The 25,111-nt window shown below is 37.4% G+C and overlaps 1 protein-coding gene across 17 annotated transcripts in view; it reads left to right on the top strand.

Annotated features, from left to right (window-relative positions):
• The window catches only part of ptprt (protein tyrosine phosphatase receptor type T), a 342,074-nt gene that overhangs the window by 284,349 nt on the left and 32,614 nt on the right, over positions 1–25,111 (top strand). For all 17 annotated transcript variants that reach the window (XM_055214314.2, XM_073870461.1, XM_073870460.1 and 14 more), the window contains 5 exons: positions 4,121–4,208; positions 18,962–19,038; positions 19,756–19,792; positions 20,300–20,397; positions 23,391–23,507. In XM_055214314.2, coding sequence (XP_055070289.1) covers positions 4,121–4,208; positions 18,962–19,038; positions 19,756–19,792; positions 20,300–20,397; positions 23,391–23,507 — 417 coding nt within the window. The remainder of the gene's footprint in view (positions 1–4,120; positions 4,209–18,961; positions 19,039–19,755; positions 19,793–20,299; positions 20,398–23,390; positions 23,508–25,111) is intronic.

Genomic DNA, 25,111 nt, shown 5'->3' on the forward strand with positions numbered 1-25,111 from the left:
TTTACAATGCGTGGAATGGTGTGCTGTGATTTGTGGAGCGGATTTATTGCATTCTGCAGAGAAGCAGGAGTGCCGTTTATCGCGTTTTGGGAAAAAAATGGAGAAAAGATGACAGAATATCACGGTGGATATCGAATTTTGCGTAAAATTAAAAAGTTCGTTTTTAATACTGACAAGATACAATACTGATTTTGGCGGTAGCTCATTTAAAAAAAGGGTGTTTAACGCATTTTGGAACCAAACTCTTCAAATAGTGTTTGTTGTCTATATAGTTAATTTTGCTCTTCATGACAACTATGAGGGGGTACATTTTTTCCGTTTAAATTATATTAAGCCTTAAAGTTCTGCATAATTAGGGGTGTGGCCATTTGAGTGACAGGTGAACTGCTGGCACTACAGTCGAGCTAGGCGTGCGGGGTTTCTGCATCCAGCCACCTCAGCTGCACCCACGTCCCACTTTTTTACCCATTTTCGTTTATCCGTGAATGATGCACGGTGGTGCGTTGTCAAGATGGTGACGGCAGGCTCCGCCAACTATTGGCTTCACAAACCTATGGGTGACGTCACCTCCATATTTTTTACAGTCTTTGTTATAAACAGACTGTTTTGGTTACCTTACCATGATTAAGTTACTTAAGTTACATTGCAGATTTGTAATAACTAATATTCCTTTGACTTTTAAATATTCGATTAACCCCAGTCTAATGTCATGAATTAGATCAGTTCTATAGACCGCATTAGTCTAGAAGAAAACACAAGGTAGATGTATTGCTTGCTGGAGACTTTTGCCTGTCATAGCCGGTTTGATATCAGCAGTGCTTGTGCCTCCTGTTTAAAGGGTCATTCATCAAGCAAGACGTTTTTATAAAGCCTTTTTGTTATCGCCTCTCTTCTCTAACATGATTTGCCTCACAAGTTCCCCCGCAAATAAAGCTGGCAGCTTTTTACACCAGCTCTACCCTTTGTCTCTAAAATAAGTCATATTTTCTAATATGCAGTGACTGGAAGTCAATATATTGAGTTGGAGTATTTGTTTATTGGCTTGCGACTGAGTAAAATACTGCATTTCCCATAATGCTTTGCAATGCATTTTCAACTCTTAATGAGATGCTAATATGTCGTAACGAATAGATTTAAGACACAGGGGATCGTAGGGGTTGAGATGAGATGGGATGCAAATACAATCATGTTGGTAGACACCTGTGAATGTCTGTCAGCGTCATTAATATCAGCCTGACAGATGTGTGATCATTCATCTGTGTGCTTATTAAGTCAAAATGAGAAGTTAATGGTAGATATAATTATAGTGTAAAGTATAGGACATGGAAACTGTTCCTAAACAGATGTGAAGCAGTAAACCATTGTTTGTGTTACTGTGGGTTCGCTTTAGAGGTCAGGACCGATGGAAATAAAAATAAAAAGACACCACAAAAGCAATGCGTTTTCGACTGCCTTTAAAAGTTGTCAAAAGTGGACATGCTCAAAACGTTTAGCAACGTCCGCTTGTGATCTGATGGACCAAAATGCATACCAGGTGTAAACAGGGCCTAAGTTCTCAATTTTGCCTTATGGCAAGGTCATGCACCGTCATGCTGGAAAAGGCATTGTTCATCACCAAACTGAGAGACGTTGCTCTTGGAGGAAGTTTTCGTACCATTCTTTATTCATGGCTGGTTCAGCTCGGGGCACGGCTGTACAAGACTAAAGTTTTAGGCCTTTTGTAAAACTATTTTATCTGGATGCATCAACAAAGCCTTTAAAATGTATTATTAGCGACTCTCAAACAGCTTTAGCATCCCATTTTATCAGGCAGGTGGAGAGTTTGGCTATCACAGTCAGTTACTGAACATCCTCCACAATTATAATTGAGTGCTTTGGCAGAGTTGCCAGGTCCCCTGCACTTAGCAGTGTGACTGATCTATCAGAGGGTTGCCAGATTCTTTTGAATTCGCACCTAAAAGCACGTTTCAACAAAAACGAGCTGCGTGTTTTTTCCCAGGTGCCAGATCATGTTTAATGCACATGAAGGAACAGCAATGCAGATATGATACGGTCTGTATGTTCCAGCGTCCATGCTTGACTGGCTCCAGATGGGATGCATCGTGCAGCTTTGGCAGAAAGAAAACACAGCTCGCTCTGATCAACTCGCTCGACCGTAACAGTCGATTAGCTCAAACTCTTGTATGTACAAAGTGAGCGTTTCGGAAAATCTTGTTTCGCTTAGAAACATTGCGTAGAATGAATAGTGAATAGTTTTTTGTGTTGAATATAAAGGAATTGTTTATCCAAATACACTCACCTACAGGATTATTAGGAACATCATACTAATACTGTGTTTGACCCCCTTTCGCCTTCAGAACTGCTTTAATTCTAAGTGGCATTGATTCAACAAGGTGCTGAAAGCATTCTATAGAAATGTTGGCCCATATTGATAGGATAGCATCTTGCAGTTGATGGAGATTTGTGGGATGCACATCCAGGGCACTAAGCTCCCGTTCCACCACATCCCAAAGATGCTCTATTGGGTTGAGATCTGGTGACTGTGGGGGCAATTTTAGTACAGTGAACTCATTGTCATGTTCAAGAAACCAATTTGAAATGATTCGAATTTGTGACATGATGCATTATCCTGCTGGAAGTAGCCATCAGAGGATGGGTACATGATGGTCATAAAGGGATGGACATGGTCAGAAACAATGCTCAGGTAGGCCGTGGCATTTAAACAATGCCCAGTTGGCACTAAGGGGCCTAAAGTGTGCCAAGAAAACATCCCCCACACCATTACACCACCACCACCAGCCTGCACAGTGGTAACAAGGCATGATTATTTATTTGAAAATAATGCAAACCCGCAGTCCGTCATCAATTATTCCTTACTTATTTAGAAATCATTACGTCATATATTAATGTAAACATACTCATCAACACAATAAAATCAAATATGTGGCATGCTGATAACTTTGAATATCATTGGTTCTCATGTCTCATGATGAAGCATGTATGACTTGTCAAGAGAGCCAATAAGATTTAAAGTTATCATTGAAAGCTCCTTCATAGCTTTTATTATTTAGAAAATCATTATTTGATTCCAGAGAGTGTGTGAACCTAAATGTAATGATACATATCTGTCAGTGATGAATTGTGTTTTGTGTGTAACTCATTACAGACCGATTAAAGTCACTAGAAAAGAAAGCTGGAGTGATATCTCAAAAACTCAGTAAATTAACTCTCAGGCTTGACTATTCGGACGCTTCCTTTGGAGATAAACCTTGTTTTGAATCTCTTTTTCCACAAAGTGTCTTTCTCATTCACACCACTGTTGGTTTTTTATGTTCTGTCACAGTAAATGGTTTTAAAGATTGCACTACGCTTAAAGTGGTCTCCATTCAACACTCTCGTCTTGTGTCTTTTCCTCGAGGCTACAGGACGATTTCACAAATTTCAGACTCTATTAGGAGAAAAGACACACCTGATATGAGTGACTTGTCATCGGGTAATCTAGAAGTTGCAGAAAAACTTTTCAAAATGAGCAAATCTGCTGAACATAATAGATGTATACGAGGGTTAGATACTAAGATACAATCTTGGGTGTGTATTTTTTTTTAGCTCAACGGGTATTGCACTAAGAATGAAAAGTTCATAGATTTGGGAATACATTTGATTCAAGTGAATATATAGGATAAAATGTAAAATGTACATCTTAAAGTCACAAGACTTTTTAAGATGTATAATAAATCTTTTCTTTCCTCAGAGTATGTATATTTTAGCTCAAAATATCATATAGATAAGTTATTATAGCATGTTAAATTTGCCACTTTGTAGGTGTGAGCAAAAATGTGTCCTTTAAAATGCAAATGAGCTGATCTCTGCACTAAATGGCAGTGCTGTGGTTGGATAGTGCAGATTAGGGGGCGAGATTATCCCCTTCTGACATCATAGGGGGAGCTAAATATCAATGACCTATTTTTTCACATGCTTGCAGAAAATGGTTTACCAAAACTAAGTTACTGGGTTGATCTTTTTCACATGTTCTAGGTTGATAGAAACAATGGGGACCCAATTATAGCACTTAAATATGAAAAGTCAAATTTTCATGATATGTCCCCTTTAATTATTTCAGGGTCTGGCTGAGGGACAGACGGCACCGTGGGAAACCGCCAAAAAGGAAGAGAACCGCAACAAGAATCGCTATGGCAACATCATCGCTTGTGAGTACTGAAGCAACATGGGTTCTAGATAGTGTACACTATATTTTACCTACAGCAGATGACAACCACTTCTCTCTCAGATGTCATTGCTATGCTGCGTACACACTAAACACTCTAGGTTACTTGCGGGATTTAACTCTGTGTCATGTGAATTTTCTGCTCGTGTTGAATATTTATTGTGTTGAACTTGCATGGAAGACGCATTTGAAGTGAATAGCACATGTTCGCGGCCACCCAATTTACGTCATTTTCTTTGTCCCACACTCGTTTGCATCTATTTGCATCTTTGCATTGACTTTGTATGTAATCTACTCGTAAAAAAAATCTATCTACTGTAAAATATTTACATTCGCTTCTGGTGTGTATGCCCCATTAAGAAGCAATACATTTGTGATGCAATATTTGTAAAAAAAAAATATATATATATATGTGTGTGTGTGTGTGTGTGTGTGTGTGTGTGTGTGTGTGTGTGTGTGTGTGTGTGTGTGTGTGTGTGTGTGTGTGTGTGTGTGTGTGTGTGTGTGTGTACTGTATTGCAATGACTGATGATACGAAGGTTAGCTTAAACTTCTACTAATCTAGAAAACCAAACTTGTACTTATGGTAGGATATAATACCATGGTATGATATACATATTTATTACATATTTATATACTAAGGCTAATACTAATAAAGAATACTATAGTATTACACTGTGCTATGGTTTAATACATGCAATAATAGACTATATCATATTTATATACTAAGGTATTCAATTTAACAACATACCATAGTATTACTACGTCCTGTTCCTGAAAAACTACAGTCATGGCATGAAACTTTGTGTAGCAGCACAGTTCATTACGTGTTATCTTCTTCACTGACATTATATTTTTTCTTAAAGATTTAGCTGTCACTCCTTTGGTTCTCTTAAATGCAATGAAACATTGAGCCAAATGAAATAGCCTGTCACTCGCTGATGGCCGGCGGGTATTATGATGAATTTGCTATTAGTTAAACCCGCTTAATTATACAAGTTGTAATGAAAACTGTCCATCATGCTGTTCATCGGTACCAAGGATAATTTTTCGTGCAAAAACGGTGCGAAATGGAGGTGAGGAAGATGGCTTTATTTAACACGGGGTGCCTAGAGCAACCTTTATCTAATGAGCCAGTTGTTAGTCTCATTTAACTGTGACTTCAGCCAAGACTGGCATTGTAAAAATGATAATAAACTGCGTCTACGGTAGCAAAACATTCATTCATCACCTGGTTTCTTCTTCAAGACACCCAAAATGGTTGTGTGGGCATATGAAAAAATTATTATTCTAATCATATGTAGTATATTTCATAAAACGGGACTTTAGTCCTTGGTTATAAAAACATCCCAGCCTTCCTAAATAACATGATTTATATAGCTGTGTATTCATCAGTATATTTCGCAGCATCAATAGAGGCCAACGTTTAGTTTACGTGTCAGGGACTGCAGAAAGATGGCACTTTATTTATTTGCTTAACAGAATAATGTTTCATTGAATTTGTGTCCTTAATATTGTGAAGGCTGAAAGGGTTGCAGGTCTCGTACCTTATCACTTAAATCAAGGCTTTTCAAGCGCTGCTAGATTAAAGGTGAAGTGGGTCTTTTTTGTACAACAGTCATCACCGAATGAAAGTGCTGTGTCGGGCTGGTCTTAATACTCAAACAAACAAAGAAATGTTTTGATAGCGCCACAGTATTTACACATTTAAGGGGAATCCCCCTAGTTATGGTTAACTTTACTTAATGGTCGTCTGTGCATATTAAGTTAAGATAGGAGAAAGCGTTTAAGCTAAATAGTGAACCTTTAAAGAGCACATATTGTCCGATTCACGTTTTTACATTTCCTTTGGTGTGTAAGTGTGTATTAGTACATGTTAACGATATGCAAAAGGTACAAACACCAAAGTAATGATGATGCGAGTTATCGTCTCCAACGTAAATCTTTTTTCTTGGACTACAACAAACACACGGATTGTAGGCAACAGTTTAGTTCGTGGGATTGGTGATGTAGTAAAGACCGGCATTATCATAATTCCTCCCGCTTTGACTCATAGTCTGTAAGTTAACTCCTGTTTGCATTGCATTGTGAGCGAATCTTTCAAACATGGTAAGAAGCGTCACATTTCCTGCTGATGTCAGAGGGATTCAGGCCAATCAGGGGCACAGCACTTTTCAGATCGATTAACTTTGTACAAAATCAGACGGGGATATCTGGAGCTACAAAAATTTATGGTATGTGGAAAATAATGTGTTTTTTAAACCATAAACCATGCAAACACATTGTATTGTTCCAAATACACAAAAGAATGTTGTTTTTTAGCAATAAAATAGGTGCACTTTAAAATATTTATGCAAATGTGTCTACAAATGCATCAACTTATATTCACATTTAATGTTAAACTAAAATGGCATTAATGCTTAAAAAACTTGATCGGTATCAAGTCGACGAGTCAAAAGGAGTAAGTGCTTTTGTGAAGGATTTAAATTTGTACAATTGTGTGTTTAGGCCCAACTGTGCCTAGACAAAAACACTGAATTGGCCACACGCTCTTTGATTAACTTTAACAATTTGTAGGAGTCAAGAAAAGCCGTTTCAATTAGAGACATCTGTCCCGTTTCGCTCATCTCTTCTGTGTTTTTAGCAGCCACTGTCAGACATTCAAGCCCATATGGTCATCTATAATTCACGAGGCTCTACACCCAAAATAAACTGTTATTGGCAAACATTTACATATCAGAGAACGAGAGAAATGGGGAAATGGGATGTTGGCTTATATTCCCCTTACTTGGCTTCAAAGCAAATTTCTCCTCTGTATTCATAATAGTCGAAGATCGTATCTATTCCAAAAACGATTCCTTATCCCATAATTAACGTACTGTATGTTAGCTTGTTAGTAAAGTACACTCTAAAAATTCTGGGCAACCCAGTCTTGGGTAAATAAGGGATAAACCCAGACTTGGGGGTAAATTAAACTAGGAAATGTTTAGATTCGTGTAAGGGTTTTGTGTCAAGTCTCTTGTTTCCCATTTCCTGATGTGTCATGTTCCTATTGGTTCCCCTGTCTTACACTCTAAAAATGCTGGGTTATTTTCAACTCAGCCCAGCCTCATGTGTTGTAATTTAACCTATGCTGGGTTGTTTTGAACCAAAATGCAGGTTTGTATAAACATTTTTTGGGTTCATTTAACCCAACAGCTGGGCTCGACGCTTTTTGACCCAGTCCTGGGTTGAAAATAACCCAGACGTTTTTGGAGTATATGTGTCATTTTCTGATTGGTTTTCTTGTTTTAGGTATTATGTTTTCATTGATCCATTGTCATTATATATAGCCCTCACACTTAGGCTGCGTCTGAAAACTCAAGGCAGTGACTCGTTGCCTCGCTGCCTCATGAGGAAATGATTTCGGAGGCATGAAGGCAGCTCAGAGAAAGACTTTCGAACACACTTCAAAGGCAGCGTGTTTGAAAATATAAACAGAGAGCGCCTTTGTGATAACTAATAACATATTTGAAAACAATTAAAAGGTTTAAAAAGTGAAAATCTACCTTTATTTACACTAAATTTATGCTCCAGTCACTTCCTTGGCCGCCATATTATTTTTTCGAACTCGACCAGGCTCGACCAATCACATTCTTATTGTACGCTCACGCATAGGTATCTCAGGAGACAGGAAGTAAACCTAACATTGAATTCGGACATGCCTTGATGCCTTCCTGCCTTAGAAAGCTGCCTCAGAAGGCAATTTAGAGTTTTCAGACGCAGCCTTAGATTTTGTTTATGTCTACTGCTGTTTGGTGAGTGTTTTCATGCTACTCTTTTAAAAAAATGGATGAACCCAACCCCTTTGGTTGTAACTTCATCTATTCTCCTTTGTTGTTACCCAAAATATTGGGTTGTTTAACCCATTGTTGGGTCAAACATAAACATTCTGGGTTAATTTATCCCAACGGATGTGCTCTTCCCATTTTGACACAATGCTGGGTTGAAAATAAGTGTATGTTTAGTACTTATTCATGTGTTATTCATATTTAATAAAACTGCGCTTGGGTTTAGCTCACCTCACAGATAATTTCTGAGGACATTTTGGTTAAAACAACCTAGAACAATATATATTTTCAAATATAATTTTAAATATATTTCAAAATATACAACAAAAGTGCCCCATAAATATATGTACTGAAATATATTTTGAAATATGTTTACAAAAATGTATTTTTAACCAATACATTTTTTGGCCATTTTTTAATATATTGAAATATATTTTTTAAAGTAAATATAATTTCAAGCATTTATATTCATGTCGCATTGAAAAACGTTGTATGTTTCAAACCTGTAAACATAACAGATTTGAAAAGAGTAAAATTAAATATTTAATTTATTATTAAATATTTTATACATAAGTATACATTTTATACTTATACTTTATACAAACTTTGATATTTTGACAAGGAAACATATTTTTTCCATATGGGATGTAAAATTAGAAATGTATGTGTTGCCCCTAAAATACATTTTGCAATATATGTTAATATATAAAGGTTCAAACTAAATATATTTTTAAATTCAAAAATATGTTTGATTAAGCTTTACTTTCTATGTATTTTAGCATATGTTTTGGCCAAAGAAATAAATTTTTTGCCATGGTTTGGGTTTGTCACTTTTTGACCCATTGCTGGTTAAAAATAACCCAGCATTTTTTATGGTGCATGAAAAGATGCATATAGAGAATGCACAGACTATGACTTGGCACAGGTTGTTTGACAGATGTGTGACGTTTAGTTTAGATTTGATAGATTAAAGCGGTTCTGCATCTCTGTTTAGACTGAGATCACAGGAAATTCATTGGCAGCAGGTTGGTTAGAAGCTGGTATAAAGATAAAGCTGCACCTAAATGTCTTATCCCCGAACAGAGGACAGTGACATCATAGGGGGTCAGATGGAAAATGAGCATGTGTAATACTACAAGAAAGCAGAGAGGACACAAAAAAAAACATTTTAACTTTGTATTTTGTGCGTGAAATTGAGTTATTTCTCTGGTAGTTGTTGGGTTTAACGCAGCATTCTAAATGGTCAAAGCCTTCTCTGGAGAAAAGACGCTCAAATCTTTAAAAGCCGAAGAAAATAAGCCCTCATCTTCAGAGTATTGATTCAGAGGGCTTTGGGGATTCTCTGTTAGTGTTTATGTGTTCTGTCTGCATACCTTCCAAAGAAGCAACACAACCAAAATGAAACCAAACATGTTTTTATCAGTACTTTTCACTTCAGTTGAGTGCTTTAGATGTCTCGCTGTTTAGCACACTAACAAGCTGATAAGTTAAATCCAGTATTTTAATGACATACAAAACATTCTGGGTCTAAAGACTGGAGATAGAAAAATCATGCTTTGCACTATTTTATAAAATCACTATAGTACATAAATATTATTGCAATGCATTCTGGGATTGTTTTGACATATATGTGACCCATGGGCATCGGAACAAGACCCACCAACTTTTTAAGACCATTCACTTTTTTTCTAACTTTAAAATTGCATAATTGTAAAGTTAGAGATCAGATTCAGAATGACGATCAAAACATACACAAAGTTTTTGGGCCCTATTTTAATGATCTAAGCGCATTGTCTTAAAACGCACAGTGCACGGTCCAAACGGGCATGTCTGATTCTACTTTTGCTAATGGGCAAAAAGGGCAATGGGAAAAAAGGTTTATGCGCCAAAGTGCACGGCCTTAAAGGGTTGTTCCTATTCTACTAATGAGTAATAGGTGTGTTTTGGGCGTAACATGCAATAAACCAATGGGAGTCTCAGCTCTCATCCCCTTTTAAAGCGAGTTGCGCCTGGCGCCACGCCTAATCCCTATTTAGAAAGCGGAATTTGTAAACTGAAACTAAGCAGAGGAAGAAGACCACCAGTTTAAGATTAATGTTAAAAAATGTATTGTTTTTTTTTTATTAAAACCTTTAAAAGCCGTTTTCTTTCAGTCATGGACGTAAAAATAGCAGGCTTTTTATTGCTGTAAATATATTGATATCCTACATAAGCATTGTAATCTCATAAAATAATTTGCAAATATGCAAGAAAAAGTTTGTAGGCGTACTCTAAAAATACTTTATTTGTAACAAACAAGAGATAAAGAATTTACAAACCTGCGGTGAGCTGTTTCAGCACTCGGACAGCACCATGGGTTTTTTAAAACATTACTTAAAAATGTTTCTCATCTTACCACATCCACAGGTACAGAGTCATTATATACAATAAATCTGTGGGGTAGCATTTAAAAAAAAACATTTGCATTTGTTTAAAGCAAAGCATTTATTTACTTACCAGGCTACAGGTGAAGCAGATCTTTACGCCTTTTAACGTCTGATAATCGGTCCTCATTTATGTCCAAGAGACTTAATAATAATCTTTTACATTTTAACCCTTTAATTTTTAATATTTAAAAATTGTGTGCTACTGCGCATCCATGTGTGTGATAAGCAAGCCCACGTTGTCCTCCCGTTTATAGGCGCATAACACGCTCATTAAATACCAAAAACAATATTGCGCCATAGACTTTAGACCAGGTTTTACTTGGTCAATGGCGTAGTCTATTTTAGTTACCTCAAAATAGCAACGCGCCAACAATGCACCTGAACACACCTCGTTTTCAGACCAGAATGCCAATGGACACAAAATTGGGCACAAATGAATTTGCAACCTGATCTCACAAAGTTCCGTGGGATAGTCACGGAATTTTTTGCACATTTTTCCGTGGCATTCTCACGGATCTCCGCATTTTTCCGTGGCCCTGCTATGGACTGTCTTTTTCCGTGGCATTCTCATGGATTGGTTACTCAACTGCTTTTTTCTATTTTCAAACCATTTTTGCTTCGGTTTAGGGCTAGATTTGGTGTTTGCGTTAGTATGTCACTTTAACTATTGGTTTATACAATTTTTTCGGATGTATTCTTTTATATTTTCTAAACTCTAAACAATTGTCACCTGGTGTTGGGGTTAGAGTTGGGTTTGGGTAGGGATATCATTTCATGTAAATCTAACCCTAAACCGAAGCGAAATGGTAAGAAAATAAGACAAAACAGTTGAGTAACCAATCCGTGAGAATGCCACGGAAAAATGTGCAAAAAATTATGTGGCTGTCCCACGGAAATTCATGAGATCAGGCTGGAATTTGCTATTTAAACAACATGGCGCTAAACTTGAAAGTGATCACTGTGCCGGGTTGAAACTAGCCAAAGACACCTGCGTAGCGCATTGCGCCGGATGTATGATAGAGCCCTTTATGTTGTTAAATTAGTTCAGTTTTTATGAGTTGGGTTAGAGCGCCACGTAGTGGATAGTATCAGAATTATAGATTACCGTAAATACTTATCAGGGAAGCGTCATTGGCTGGGAAGTGTTTTCTCTTAATTGACGAGATAACTCGTCAATGGCGGAGAAAGAGTTCAAAGGCAACCAAATATGAAAATGGCATCTACTCCAGTAAATGGGGGAGTTGGGTTTTGGGTGGATGAGGGGACCCAGACACATTTTTTTTTTTTTGCTTTTCACCCTCATGATTTCATTTAAAAAGCACTGAAATTCAGTGAACTATACAGTAACAGTACATTATTGTGCAATGTGATGATGTCACGCAACGCATCTTAGCTCAAATTCTGTTGAAAATCTGCAGCAATTTAAAAAATTGCAAGCTGCAAGTTTGCTTGATTTGGTGTTAAATTCAGCAATTGCTGATCGCAAAATCTTGCAGGGACCGACTATTATGGCTTACTACTTGCAGGCATGTGTTGCCTTAAAACGCTAGGTAAGCAGATTACCAGGTTTTTCTGTTTGCAAATAACATACCTGTAAATGAGACCTCAGTTGGCAAAGAGTAAATGCTCTAATGTATCTTCATACACATGTGAATTAAATTTCCCTGAATTAAAATCCTTCACATGATGCAATTTTGAGGGTGAACATCACCTTCACACAATCGTTCCACGAAGAAGAAATGAACCCCTAATGGATAACCGGCACACAATCCCTCATTACACAAACTGTCACTCATTTTAACCAGTTAGTACCATTGCCTCCGTGGATCTGAGGTTAAAATATGCAAGGTAAGGCACCCCGCTGAATAATAAATGTCCAGGTTGTTCATCTTCATTAGTTCAAACACAAAAGCGAGCGTGCCTTGCTCTTTTAAGTGTGTGGATCCGTGTGTGTCCGAATGAAGATACCTTCTCAGTTCTTCTCTGTGAGCCCTTCAGATTCCGACATGAATTCCCTTCACGTACCGCGGGCTGCCGGCATCCTCAGGTTCCTCTGAAGTCTTTCTGTAAAAATCCTCTTCTGATGTGTTGACCAAAGCTTGAGGATTTGCATTCACATGTGTAATGCTCACAGATGTATTTTTTTACAATATTCATTGTTTATGGACGTTCTTGAAATGACTCGGTTATGTTAAATGTCAGATGGGCTACATTTACTGTTTGGCTACTGTATTTTTTACCATGGTAATAATAATTATCTTTCAGACATGACATCATTTTCAGATGACATAATGAAGCACTCTTATTTATCATATAGAGAAACCAGACAGAAAAAGTTTTTTTTTTATTATTGACATACAGAATAAGTACAGAGCCTTAAAAGATGGTGCGCTGTGATTGGTTAAGTGGATTTATTGCATTCTGCAGAGAAGGAGGACTGGCATTTAGCGCGTTTCGGGAAAAAATGGAGAAAAGATGACATAATTACACGGCAGATATTGGATTTTGCGTAAAATTAAGAATGTCTTTCAGTCATGATATCATTTTCATTACATCATGAAGCCCTCTTATTTATCATATAGAGAAAATGGACAGAAAAAACTTTTTTTATTCATTTTATTTTATTATTGACGTACAGAATGAGTACAGAGCCTTAAAATATACTTTGGTACGATTACAAATCTGAGTTTGTAATCTCATTACTGTCTAAGAGAAACAGATTACACATTAAATAGATTTCCAGTCTTTGGTAACTTTGCGAATCTACTCTACTGTAGCTTTAATGCTGCGTTCAGACCAGCCACGGCATCAAGCGCAAATCATTTCAATTTTAAGTCAATATAAAGATGCGTTGACGCATCTGGAGGTCTCGCGGCGCGAATGAGGCATTTAGCGCGGCGCGTTACTGTGGGTTCACACCAGACGCGAGTTCAACGATTTGCGCAAGAAGATTACATACAAAGTCAATGCAAAGACGTGATCAGACACATCCTCGCGTGGGGCGATGCGAATGATGCGATATGGGCAGAGCGTTTGCCGCGAAAATGTGCTATTCGCCTCAAACTTGTCTTCACCCAAGTTGAAAATATTCAATTCGACCGAAAAATTTGCATGACACGAAGTTAAATCCCACAAGTAATCTAGAGCGAGTAACGCGATGCCCCGCGTTTGGTGTGTACGTAGCATTAGAGTTTGCGTGAATGGCGCGAATTAAGCGTTGCCGCGGCAAATGCGCTAACTGAAAAATTTGAACTTTGGCGGAAAAACGCGTCGTGTTAACCAATCAGGAGCTTGTTCTAGTAGTAAATTGATTACAGGAAGAAAGCAGAGTCGCAGAAGCCCCTCCCATGACGCACCATAAATGTCTCGATGACTAGAATTTCACGTATTGCATTCACGCGCGAATGAAGTCAGTAAACTCAAAATGTTTAAGGAGGAAATCTAGATGCGGTAGACACGAATTTGACGCCTCATGCGCGGCTGGTGTGAACCTCTACGGTAAGACATTGTTAAAATGTCAAGACACATGAGATTTAAATAAAGTTGCTCCTCATCTCATTACTGTATAGGAGAACCATATTAAAGAGATCCTATTTGTGTTTATTTTAAAATAATGGAAACACCAACACACCATCTGTGGGTTTCAAATCATAGCAATAACATGTAAATTAATTTTCTTGTCCAAAGAAATCCTATTTATTCTTGTAGGTCCAAATGAACTTTCTCTACTCATCTAGACTTCTGTTCAGATTAGGAGAACACTTGGACACTTGTCCTAATGCCAAGCTCTCAAAGGGCTCGCATAAACGCTTCTGGCTCTCGCTAAAACCCGTTGCGCTCCTCTCAGGTAGACTTCACCAGCAAAGCGTCTTATCCCAGAGCGGATGGAAATGGATTAAACTGGATTAGAAAAGCTGGCACTCGCGGCACAAGGTGCGCGAGACGGCACTTCGCCTGTTTGTCAGAGGAACTTCTTTGCTGTCAGGAGTGGATTTAATAGCCTATTTAGGTATATAATGCAGTGGGCTGACAGCGCAGTGAGGGTATATATCAAAGCTGTAAAGATGACAAAGCCTTAAAACTGCTGATTAAGAGACTAGGGACATATTTGGGGCATTGCTTCAAAGAAAAGTATTTTTACATCGCTTTAAATGAGCTATGCGTTTTGTGTTTAAGCAACGGGTATTTCACATTATTTATGATTTTCTTCCCATGTTTCGTGATCTAGTGCTTGATAGATTTTTAACTTATGTGACACTGGAACACAAAGTCATCAGGGTCAATTTTGTAAAATTGAGATTTATACATCATCTTGAATAAATAAGCTTTCTATTGATGTATGGTTTGTTAGGATAGGACAACTGTTTAAAAATCTGGAATCTGAGGATGCAAAAAATTGAAATATTGGAAAAATCGCCTTTAAGTTGTCCAAATAAAGTCCTTAAGCAACACATATTACCAATGATGAATACGTTTTTGATATATTTACAGTTTGACATTTACAAAATATCTTTATGTAAAATTATCTTTACTTGATATCCTAATGATTTTTGGGATAAAAGAATCAACAATTTTGACCCATACAGTGTATTTTTGGGTCATTGTAAATTAGACATTTACATATTAAGATTTATTCATTTGGCAGGTGCTTTTATCCAATGTGACTTATACTCTATCTGAAAGAAAAGGTCAAACAATGGTTCCTAGCTGGCACTGGGGTGGCACCATTGTATGCATACTATTTACTATGTCAAGTTACAATGCTGTTAGCACGTATCCGACAATATTAGCAATATTATTATATAAATTTTCAACAATATACCCAGGATCCCAAAGGTGATTTCTAGCCCTGCGTCCCAGATTGCATTCATTCTAAATAGGGGTGGGCGATATGGGGGGAATATCATATCACGATTGGTTTAGGCAAAATCACGATTTCACGATTTTATCCTGGCTCTTTTTCATGTTGGGTTTTTAAAGACTATTTTGCCATTACTGAACCTTACAGCCATACTAATGCCTCCATTGCGTATGTGCAAAGTATACTTTGAAAGCTCTGTGGGCGCGTGCGCGGGTGAGCCAGCCAAATACGGAAAAAGGTATACCTGGCCCTTACCTCGCCTTTATGTTGCGCGCACCTTGTCGCGTACTTGATGTAGGAACGAATCATGATACAACGATGTTTCGGCAAAAAGTGGATTGTGGAGACATTTCAATCGTTCACGATCAAATATCTTCATATCGTACACCCCTAATTCTAAATAGTTTTCAAAATAAAATTTGTATGTCCCAAATTGTAGCATGCTAAAATAAGTATCCCTAAAGTACGCACATGCTTTACTATTTCTGGTGAAACTTTGGATTTTAGTAATGTTACATTTAATTAATAAATTGAATTATATAGCAAACAGAATTTGATATGTGTGATTGTTAATTATCACAATGTAAGCTACATCAAGGCAACAATAGTCATTACTATGTCCCAGTACTTACATACACTTTGCTACGCTCTAAAATTTATGTAATTTCAACAAATACAGTACAGTACTCTGTATACTTTTAGGCCAAGTATGCAAACTGGGGTGCAGCATTGGTGATTGCTAGCAGCTATATTTATAAAACACAATTAAGAAAGACGTTAGGTATACAGTCCTATTTAGAAACAAGGTACGTCACTGTCATAGCTCTCACATAAGTCTCATCCCCAACAATCTTTTCTCCTTCCACTAAATATGCGATTATCCAGACACCTGAATAGTTTTACAGGAATGACTAAGAGCTACTGTAGACGCATCACTGTTCACCCGCGTCTCCAGTCCGGTCATTTCTCTCCCAATTAAAGCTTTGTGTCTGGTCCCTTTGCTGCGTAGAGGATCCCTGCCGAGCTCTCGCTGTTATGACAACTGACTGGTTAGAGTCTAATTAGCCCTGTCTCCTTCTCTCTCTCTCTCTATCCACATCCCTCCATTCCCTTCATCTACGCCTCCTCCCACGTTTCATTTCGGGAAGCTGAGAGGTCAGCACACAGACGAAAGCACCTGTGAGAGACAGCTGAGATGTTTGTTAGGCGAGAAAGAGAGTTAAAAAGTTAAAAATATGAGCTGGTGAATATTGAGCAGAAAGAATAAGAAGAGCAGAAGGTTTGGAAAGAGCTTATATGCGAGTAAACAACCTCTCGCGGTGTCAGACGTGGAGCCGTTTCTCCTAGCTATAAAAAGTCAGGAGGGGATGAGGGATTGTGTGGAGTTTCCTGCCATCAGAGAGCATCCGCTGGCTTATAGTCGACATGCCTCAACAGCAGATTTGCATTCTGCGCGTGATCAAAGAGGAACAACACACGCGGCGCGGAGCAAGTGTCATACCTTTCCTTTAACCCTCCTTCGTTTTCCTTTGCACACTCTTTTCTCTCTCTAGAAGTAGCACAGTAATTGCCGAAATTTACAGTTTTATCCTTGAGGGTGGAAAGATTTGGTGTCTGTGTTAAACTTTTGCCAGATCAGGTGTTTAAGAGAAGACAAGATGACAAGATGAAGATTGGCGGTGCTAGAGTAATTAAATCAATTATATACAGAGTTTCATTGATGCACTCTTTTGTACGTGCACTTCTAATGACGGGAAAATTGACGAATTCTTATTGTCGCAGCGTTCCGTCTTGTCTTTTTTTGTATAGATTTACAGTGACTCACAGGATGAATATCTTTTAAACAGATAAGATATTTATCACCACCATTTTTGACCCTTTACCACAAAATCAGTCATGTTGCACATGTATATTTGTAGTAGGGCTTTCAAAAGATTAATCGTGATTGACAGCATATGGCGTATTTTCAAGATATTTCTAAGATGGAAGAATGCTATGACAGCACCACAGTGTAGCCATCTATGGGCAACTTGTAATTGGACATATTTTGTTTGGAGCGATTTGGTTCAATACTACTAATCTCTGTCTTATTGGAGTTTAGCATCAGGAAGTTATTTGCCATCCAGTCACTTATATCGCTAATACAGTCTGTTAGCTTATGAAAAATGATGGGTTTCACTAGGATGTGAGGAGATGTAAGCTGGGTATCATCTGCATAGCAGTGAAAACTTATGTTGTGTTTCCTGATGATGTCTTGTAGAGGTAACATGTATAACGAGAACAGGATAGGACCTAGAACTGATCCCTGCGGTACCCCGTATTTAACCGGGGCGTGATATAATACACACAAATATATTATGCAAACCAAAACTTTTATTTTATATGCAATTAATCGTGATTAATCTTTTGACAGTCCGATTAATAGCCTACAATACATTGTATGTGTCAAATTTGTCAATTTGTATGCCAAAAATCATTAAAATGTTATGTAAAGATCATGTTACATGAAGATATTTAGTAAATTTCCTACCGTAAATATATGAAAATGTATTTTTCATTAGTAATGCATTGCTAAGGACTTCATTTGGACAACTTTAAAAAAGATTTTCATAATGTTTTGATTTTTTGCACCCTCAGATTACAGGTTATCCCCTTAAATTGACCCGTATGACTGTTTTTGTGGTCTAGGCTCATATTTATCCTGGCAATTACAAAAAATATTTAGCTCCTATTGGATGTGTACATGTATCCCATATCGCCAATTTTTAAAGCTAGTTTGTGCTTTGAAATCCAGAACTTAATAGTTTAGTTCTTAGTTCATGTTAGGTTATGCATTAACTAATGTAGCAAATACAACCTTATTGTAAAGTGTTACTAATACTTTTTATGTATACAGTATGAACAACATATGTGCAATTCCATACAAATGTATTGAATCATATTGATATCCCGGATGTCAATATTTGGTGGTTAAATACCCACCCAAGTCTCTGTTAAAGTTTTTAAAGCATTTTTCCATAGTTAAGCAAGTGCACATTTAAAAAATGTCACATCCATAAAGTTGTTTCTTCATCATGAATGTGCATATAATAAAATTATAAATTAGAAATGTTCTTTCAAGAGCCAACCCTTTTCCATTTGTTGAGTATTATTGCTTCTGGTTTGTGCATTTTAATACAAAGAATTCTTACAAAGTATGTTCTCACATCCATCCATCACCTCATCTAAAACAGAAAACATGAGTATAGACGGATATTTTTCTGATGTCTGTACTTTATGATCAGGGGTTTAGGAAAATATAAACAGATGCTTTAACATATTGGTAATAAATACGTTCTTTAAGAAATTCTACTTCAAGTTTTGACCGCAAATGGAATGCTGGAATTGCTCATATCCAGTTATGCGCTTACTGCGTAAAACCTATTAATGTCTTTTATAAAAGTTTGGAAAATCTATTGATTTGTTCTTCCTCAGAAGTGCTCATTGTAACGTTTACTCAGCTACTTCACACTGGGTATACAACAGTCGCATTTCCCGTACGGCTGATGCATTTGTAGCTCCCCTTTAAAGTGTATGTTTAACTTTAGACCGGCTTTTCTCTGAATATTTGACCCCACAGACGATCACACTCGTGTCAGACTGCAACCGCTGGATGGAGACCCCCATTCTGACTACATAAACGCCAACTATATAGATGTAAGTATGACATTGTTGCATTAAACGTGTGTAATACTGAGGATTAAAGCTAGTAAACAAAGATTTGATAGAATTGAAAAACCTTTTTAAGCCTCTGTATTGCATAACCACTTTAAAAATGTTTTATCTATGTCGTCCGAGAAAGGCTTAATAGATGAATGCAACATTTATGTGCTACACGCAGCTAAGAGTCGTACTTATGGTGAATCATAGATGCATCTTAGTTTATCTCTTTGCCTAAACGCTCCAATAAATTACTGTAAAATCATGAATAAAGTCTAATGCTTTGAATTTTATGAAAAAAATGTAAACACCGTAATGATGCTGTCGACATGAATGTTCTTATTACCCAATGAAAATAAACATGTCCAGACGGGCTTACGCTCCAGATCCGCAGCAGCTATAATCGTGCCACCCTTTCATAATGTAAAATAAAACAATTACCATCACCGTCATACCAGAGACCCGGTCATAAACTGCAAGGGGTGTGTTTAAATGCCTGACAGGCGCGCAAAGCTACACTGGTCACAAATTTTGTTTTGTAGTGGTTAAAATGCTAATGGGCCGACAGCTTAAGAAAGTTAAAGACGAATGTCCCATTGAGTGCAGAATTTGTTTTAAACAATGAAGTCCATTGTTGCGTGTGGTTTGTGCAGGTGGGGGAAAATAAGTTTCATTCGAATAATTTTCATCTTTCTTTTCCATCTTGTTTCCCAGGGCTACCACAGACCGAGACACTACATAGCCACGCAAGGTAATTAAAAGTACAAAGACAAAACATCAGCAAAACCCAGCACTGTCTGTGCTTCTCTGTCTCTATATCTAAAAGCAGAAACTAATTACAACATCCCTGCTGAAAAGAGAACACAGTAGCTAAAACAAGCAGATTTTGTGTTGTTGATGGTGGTCTCCATTGGTGTACTGTTGTGAAAATAATGCTTTTATACTTGCATGTTTAGTATGTTCTACTTTAATACACCACTTAGTCACAACACCTTTGATTCGAAAGATAAGAATGACAACATCTGTACTTACAGTGTGTGTGTGTGTTTCATAGAAAACAAAGGAAAAATGTATAAATTATTTTCTTTCGACTTGTTGATATTCGACTGTGTTGCATTTTCACATTTAACCGCTCATTATGTAATATAACTATTGACTAATAAAGAAACACTGAGTCTTATCTGTAGTTCATTGTTGGTGTATGATCATATCGGTGCCTTTGTTTGCTGCTAAATTTGTCGCTCCTCGTCTCCCGTAGGTCCCATGCAGGAAACAGTGAGGGATTTTTGGAGGATGATTTGGCAGGAGAATTCTGCCAGCATCGTCATGGTAACCAACCTGGTGGAAGTGGGCCGGGTAGGGGTTCTTTCATTATCTCGTCCCTTAATAAATAGCACAGGATTAACACTGATATTTACAATTTACAAAGCACTCTTCCACATGTTTTACCACGGTCCCAAGGTTAAATCGAGAGTTACGATTTAACTCGACATACATTTATAAATTAGTAAGGCGGGTGCTTGTGCAAAGCGTTTTGGAGGTATAAAGCATATTATATAATGACCTGGTAACCAGTGCAAATAGTAGAACATTACAGGGTCATATTTTACCCCAAATGAATTTGCTTTCTAGGAAAAAAATGCATTATTTTTTATTTTTACTGTAATATAGCAGTGTTGTTTTTGGCAGCCCTTTTAGTTTTAGTCTTAGTCTGATGGACGAAAATGCTTTTTAGTTTTAGTCACATTTTAGTCACTTATAAACTTTTAGTTTTAGTCGATGAAAATGCAAAAAGGTTTTAGTCAAGTTTAAGTCAATTTTAGTTAATTTAGGTTAAAACGTATTGGAAATGGGCTTAGGTTTGACAAGTAGATACATGTAAACCTCAAGCTTAAAGGAATATTCCATTTTCTTAAAAGAAAAATCCAGATAATTTACTCACCACCATGTCATCCAAAATGTTGATGTCTTTCTTTGTTCAGTCGAGAAGAAATTATGTTTTTTGAAGAAAACATTGCAGAATTTTTCTAATTTTAATGGACTTTAATAGAACCCAACATTTAATACTTAACTCAACACTTAACAGTTTTGTTCAACGGAGTTTCAAAGGACTATAAACAATCCCAAACGAGGCATAAGGGTCTTATCTAGCAAAACGATTGTCATTTTTGACAATAAAAATAACAAATATACACTTTTAAAGCACAAATTCTCGTCTAGATCTGGTCGTGATGTGCTAGCATGACCCCACGCAATACGTCATGACGTCAAGAGGTCACCGAGGACGAACGTGAAACTCCGCCCCAGTGTTTACAAGTGTGGAGAAAGAGGACCGTTCCTACGTTGTTGTATGTCAACTGATACTAATTAATGTCTTTGTGGCAGTTTATTGTTTTAAATGGTCGACAAATGTGCGTTTTATATATGTAACACGTGACCTCCCTACGTCACTACGCATTTACGTTAGGTCGCGCTGGACCGGGCCTAGACGAAAAGTTGTGCTTTAAAAGTGTATATTTGTTATTTTTATTGTCAAAAATGACATTCATTTTGCTTGATAAGACCCTTATGCCTCGTTTGGGATTGTTTATAGTCCTTTGAAACTCCGTTGAAAAAAAAGTGTTAAGTATTAATTGTTGGTGTCTATTAAAGTCCATTAAAATGAGAAAAATCCTGCAATGTTTTCCTCAAAAAACATAATTTCTTCTCGACTGAACAAAGAAAGACATCAACATTTTGGATGACATTGTGGTGAGTAAATTATCTGGATTTTTCTTTTAAGAAAATGGAATATTCCTTTAAGATGAAATGTGTCACAAGCCGATTGTCAAGTAAAATTGAATGTATATGATATGTTAACAGCGTGACTTGTTAGTTACCTTTAAAAAAATATTAGCGTGATAAGCCTTCAGGTGCCGCTTGAGGTTGGTGGTATTCTTCCCACCTAGTTTGTGGCCACATTTACCGTCGTCTCCCAATATGCATTCCGTTTTTCTTTCTGATTGATTATACTAAAAGTATGTCCATAAATCATCTTGTCGTTTCCGTTTATTGGCTTCACCGCCATGGTCCTTCGAACTCGCCACAGCCGCAGGTGTGTTGTTGTTGTGTGAAATCTGGTGCGCGGCATGGCGGCAGACGGGTGGTGGGCGTACCCTAAACAAGGATAGGAAGCGGGAGCATTGCTGATACTTTTTAGCTAAAAACAGACAGATTTCATGCAAAATAGGCAGAAATGACATGCATTGTGAACGTCAGACTTATAATCATTTTCGTTCCGTCCCGTCTCGTCAACGAAAACTCGAAAGCGCCTCGTCATGTTTTTGTCACCTTAGAGCCATCACCTTTAGCTAGTCATCGTCGCATTAGCGTCATAAAAAAAGGTGTGTCAACGAAATAATTTTGTTATTGTCATCGTTGATGAAAACAACACTGTAATATAGTAAAAAATACACTGTCAGAAAGCTGTCACTGGGACGGTACCCTTTCATATGGTCCCAATATGCAACCTTTAGGTACAATTGTTTCATTTTTGAAAGGGTAACACCCCAGTGACAACTTTTGTACATGTTTCTGTAATTTTTGGGAGAAAAAAGTAATGCTGTAGTATATTTTAGTGTTTACTGTAGTAAACAGTAGTAAAATTCCTAGATAGTATAGTACTGTGTTTTTTAACCTTATCATAATAAATATTAAAGTTTACTTTTAATATTGTCCTGCTTTTACTACTTTTGATCAATTTATTATACAGTAGATAATACTAGAGTATACATTAGCGTAGTAGTAGTGTAGTAATTACTATAACATACTACAATTTACCACAAGGTATACTACAGTATTTTATGTAGGGAAACATCCAGATGTGTTACAATAATTCAAAATATCTTATTTGGCGTTTTTCAATATTTTGGGTGAATGCAGTATCACCCTGTGTTCTTGGCAGGTTTTCTGAAACAGAAAGTTTGTTCATATTCAGAAGAAACTTTAAATCAAGTGAGCCGAACGTTTTGGAGGACATCCTAAAAATGAACACGTCCGGGTGCGAAAGAGCTTCACGATATTCCCGACGAGAGCCGTTTGGTGTCACAATGAATATAATGACCGGTGTTCAATGATTTGCTCCAGTGAACTCCAACCACACGGGTTGTTAATACAGAGATAACATCCTCTCTGACAGGTGGCCAATTACAGCGCTTTGTTATGCTGTGTCATCTGGGACTTGTTTGATAATACGCTTTCTAGAAATGGCATTATGTCTGAGTTTAGCCCATGCTGTAAAACAGACATAATGAAGATGCCTGAAGATGAAGGTGTATTAAATGTACACATGTCTCTGTGTTTATGTAAAGGTGAAATGTGTGCGCTACTGGCCGGATGAGACAGAGGTGTACGGTGACATCAAAGTGACGTTGATCGAAACTGAGCCTCTTGCTGAATATGTGATCAGAACCTTTACTGTCCAAAAGGTAAAGAAAAATCTTTTTCAGTCTACATTAGGGCTGGGCGGTAAATTGAGTTTTGGTAATATATTGGTATTTTTCCACGTGGGATACGGGATGAGATAATACTGCATGATGTACGTATGATCTTTTACAATGAGGTCATACATAAGCTTTTCAAACAGCTTGTGTGTTGTTTAAAGATTTCTTTGTCTTGTAGAAAATACCTCAATCGTATATCGCTTATATATCCAAACTAACCAATATATGAACTTCAGTCAATATCACCCAGCCCTACTCTACATCTATGCATTAATTTTCTACCTATATCCAACAGATGTTACAGAAAAGTAAGAGAGTCTCTGTTTAAACGTATTGCTGTATAGGAGAAAACATTCCACGAAGATCTCATTTGTAATTTCCTGTCATGCAGTTGCGTCTGTCCATCTTTCCTTTTGTCATTTAAAGGCGGGGTCCATGATCTCTGAAAGCCAATGCTGACATTTGAAATCACCTAAGCAAACACGCCCCTACCCCAACACAATCTGGACCTTCAAAAGTGTTTTTCAAAAGTCATGGACCCCGCCTTTAATCCTTTCAAATGTTCGTCTTGCAAACCACGTGAACCATCAGCTTGTGTTTAAGCCTCTAATGCATGTTTCACTCAATCGTTTACATTTTTCTTGTCGTTCAAGAACAGCTTGACAGCAGATCTGCATAAATGAAAAAACACAACCATGACGTGAACTAACAGACAGACTTTTTGAGATCCTGAGCCAGCAGACAATATTTTGCAATGAAAGCGAATCGTGAAGCTCTTAGGAGTTTGCTTGCAGAAGCCTGTGATGATCCAAACACAACAGATGTAGAGAACGAGAGTCTTTGATAGTGGGAGTCTTTGGGAGTCATTTAGAGGAGGCGGTACGGTATGGAGCGGCAAGTCATCAGCAAGTTTTCGAAACTGCTCGATCCATCTGTCTCACGAGACTTTTAAACGTTTCTTCAACTATAAATGTGATATGAGATTTTTGCAAGAAAATCTTTGTCGGTTCTCCTAGACCAGTGGTTCCCAACCTTTTATCCATGGACCCCTCCCTCAAGTATATATATGACAATCTGAGGCCCCCAACCCTCTACATTTATCTTTCTGGTTGATTTTGTTGTTATGTTGACAAGCATGTTAAAATGGATCGAGCCAAATTTAAAGAATTATTTTACACAAGAGCTACCTTATCTGGGCATTGTACAACCCAGTCTCACGGCAAGACGTGTTATAGTCACGAAATATTTGATTAATTTATTCGAGTTCAGCACACGCTTTTTTTCGTGCCATTGAGCACTAATGTCTTTTTCGTGTCACCAAGCACGAATTTCTATAAATAGTTTTCGTGTCCGTGGCACAACTTTTTTTTCTGTGTCATTTTAGTATTGTCGCTTGGGGTTGGGGATAGAATGACTTTTTGTTACATTTCAGACATCCTAACCCCAACCCCAAGCAAAAATATTTTTAAAATCGGAAGAAAAACACGCAGAAACCAATACATAAAATTGCATCCTAACCAGTGCGTCCGGCGACTTCTTTTGTCGAGGGCGCACGATGCGAAGTTTGTCACAACATGTATGTAGCCCAT

Source organism: Misgurnus anguillicaudatus, chromosome 8 (genome assembly GCF_027580225.2).
Source record: "Misgurnus anguillicaudatus chromosome 8, ASM2758022v2, whole genome shotgun sequence".
Lineage (NCBI taxonomy): Eukaryota > Metazoa > Chordata > Actinopteri > Cypriniformes > Cobitidae > Misgurnus > Misgurnus anguillicaudatus.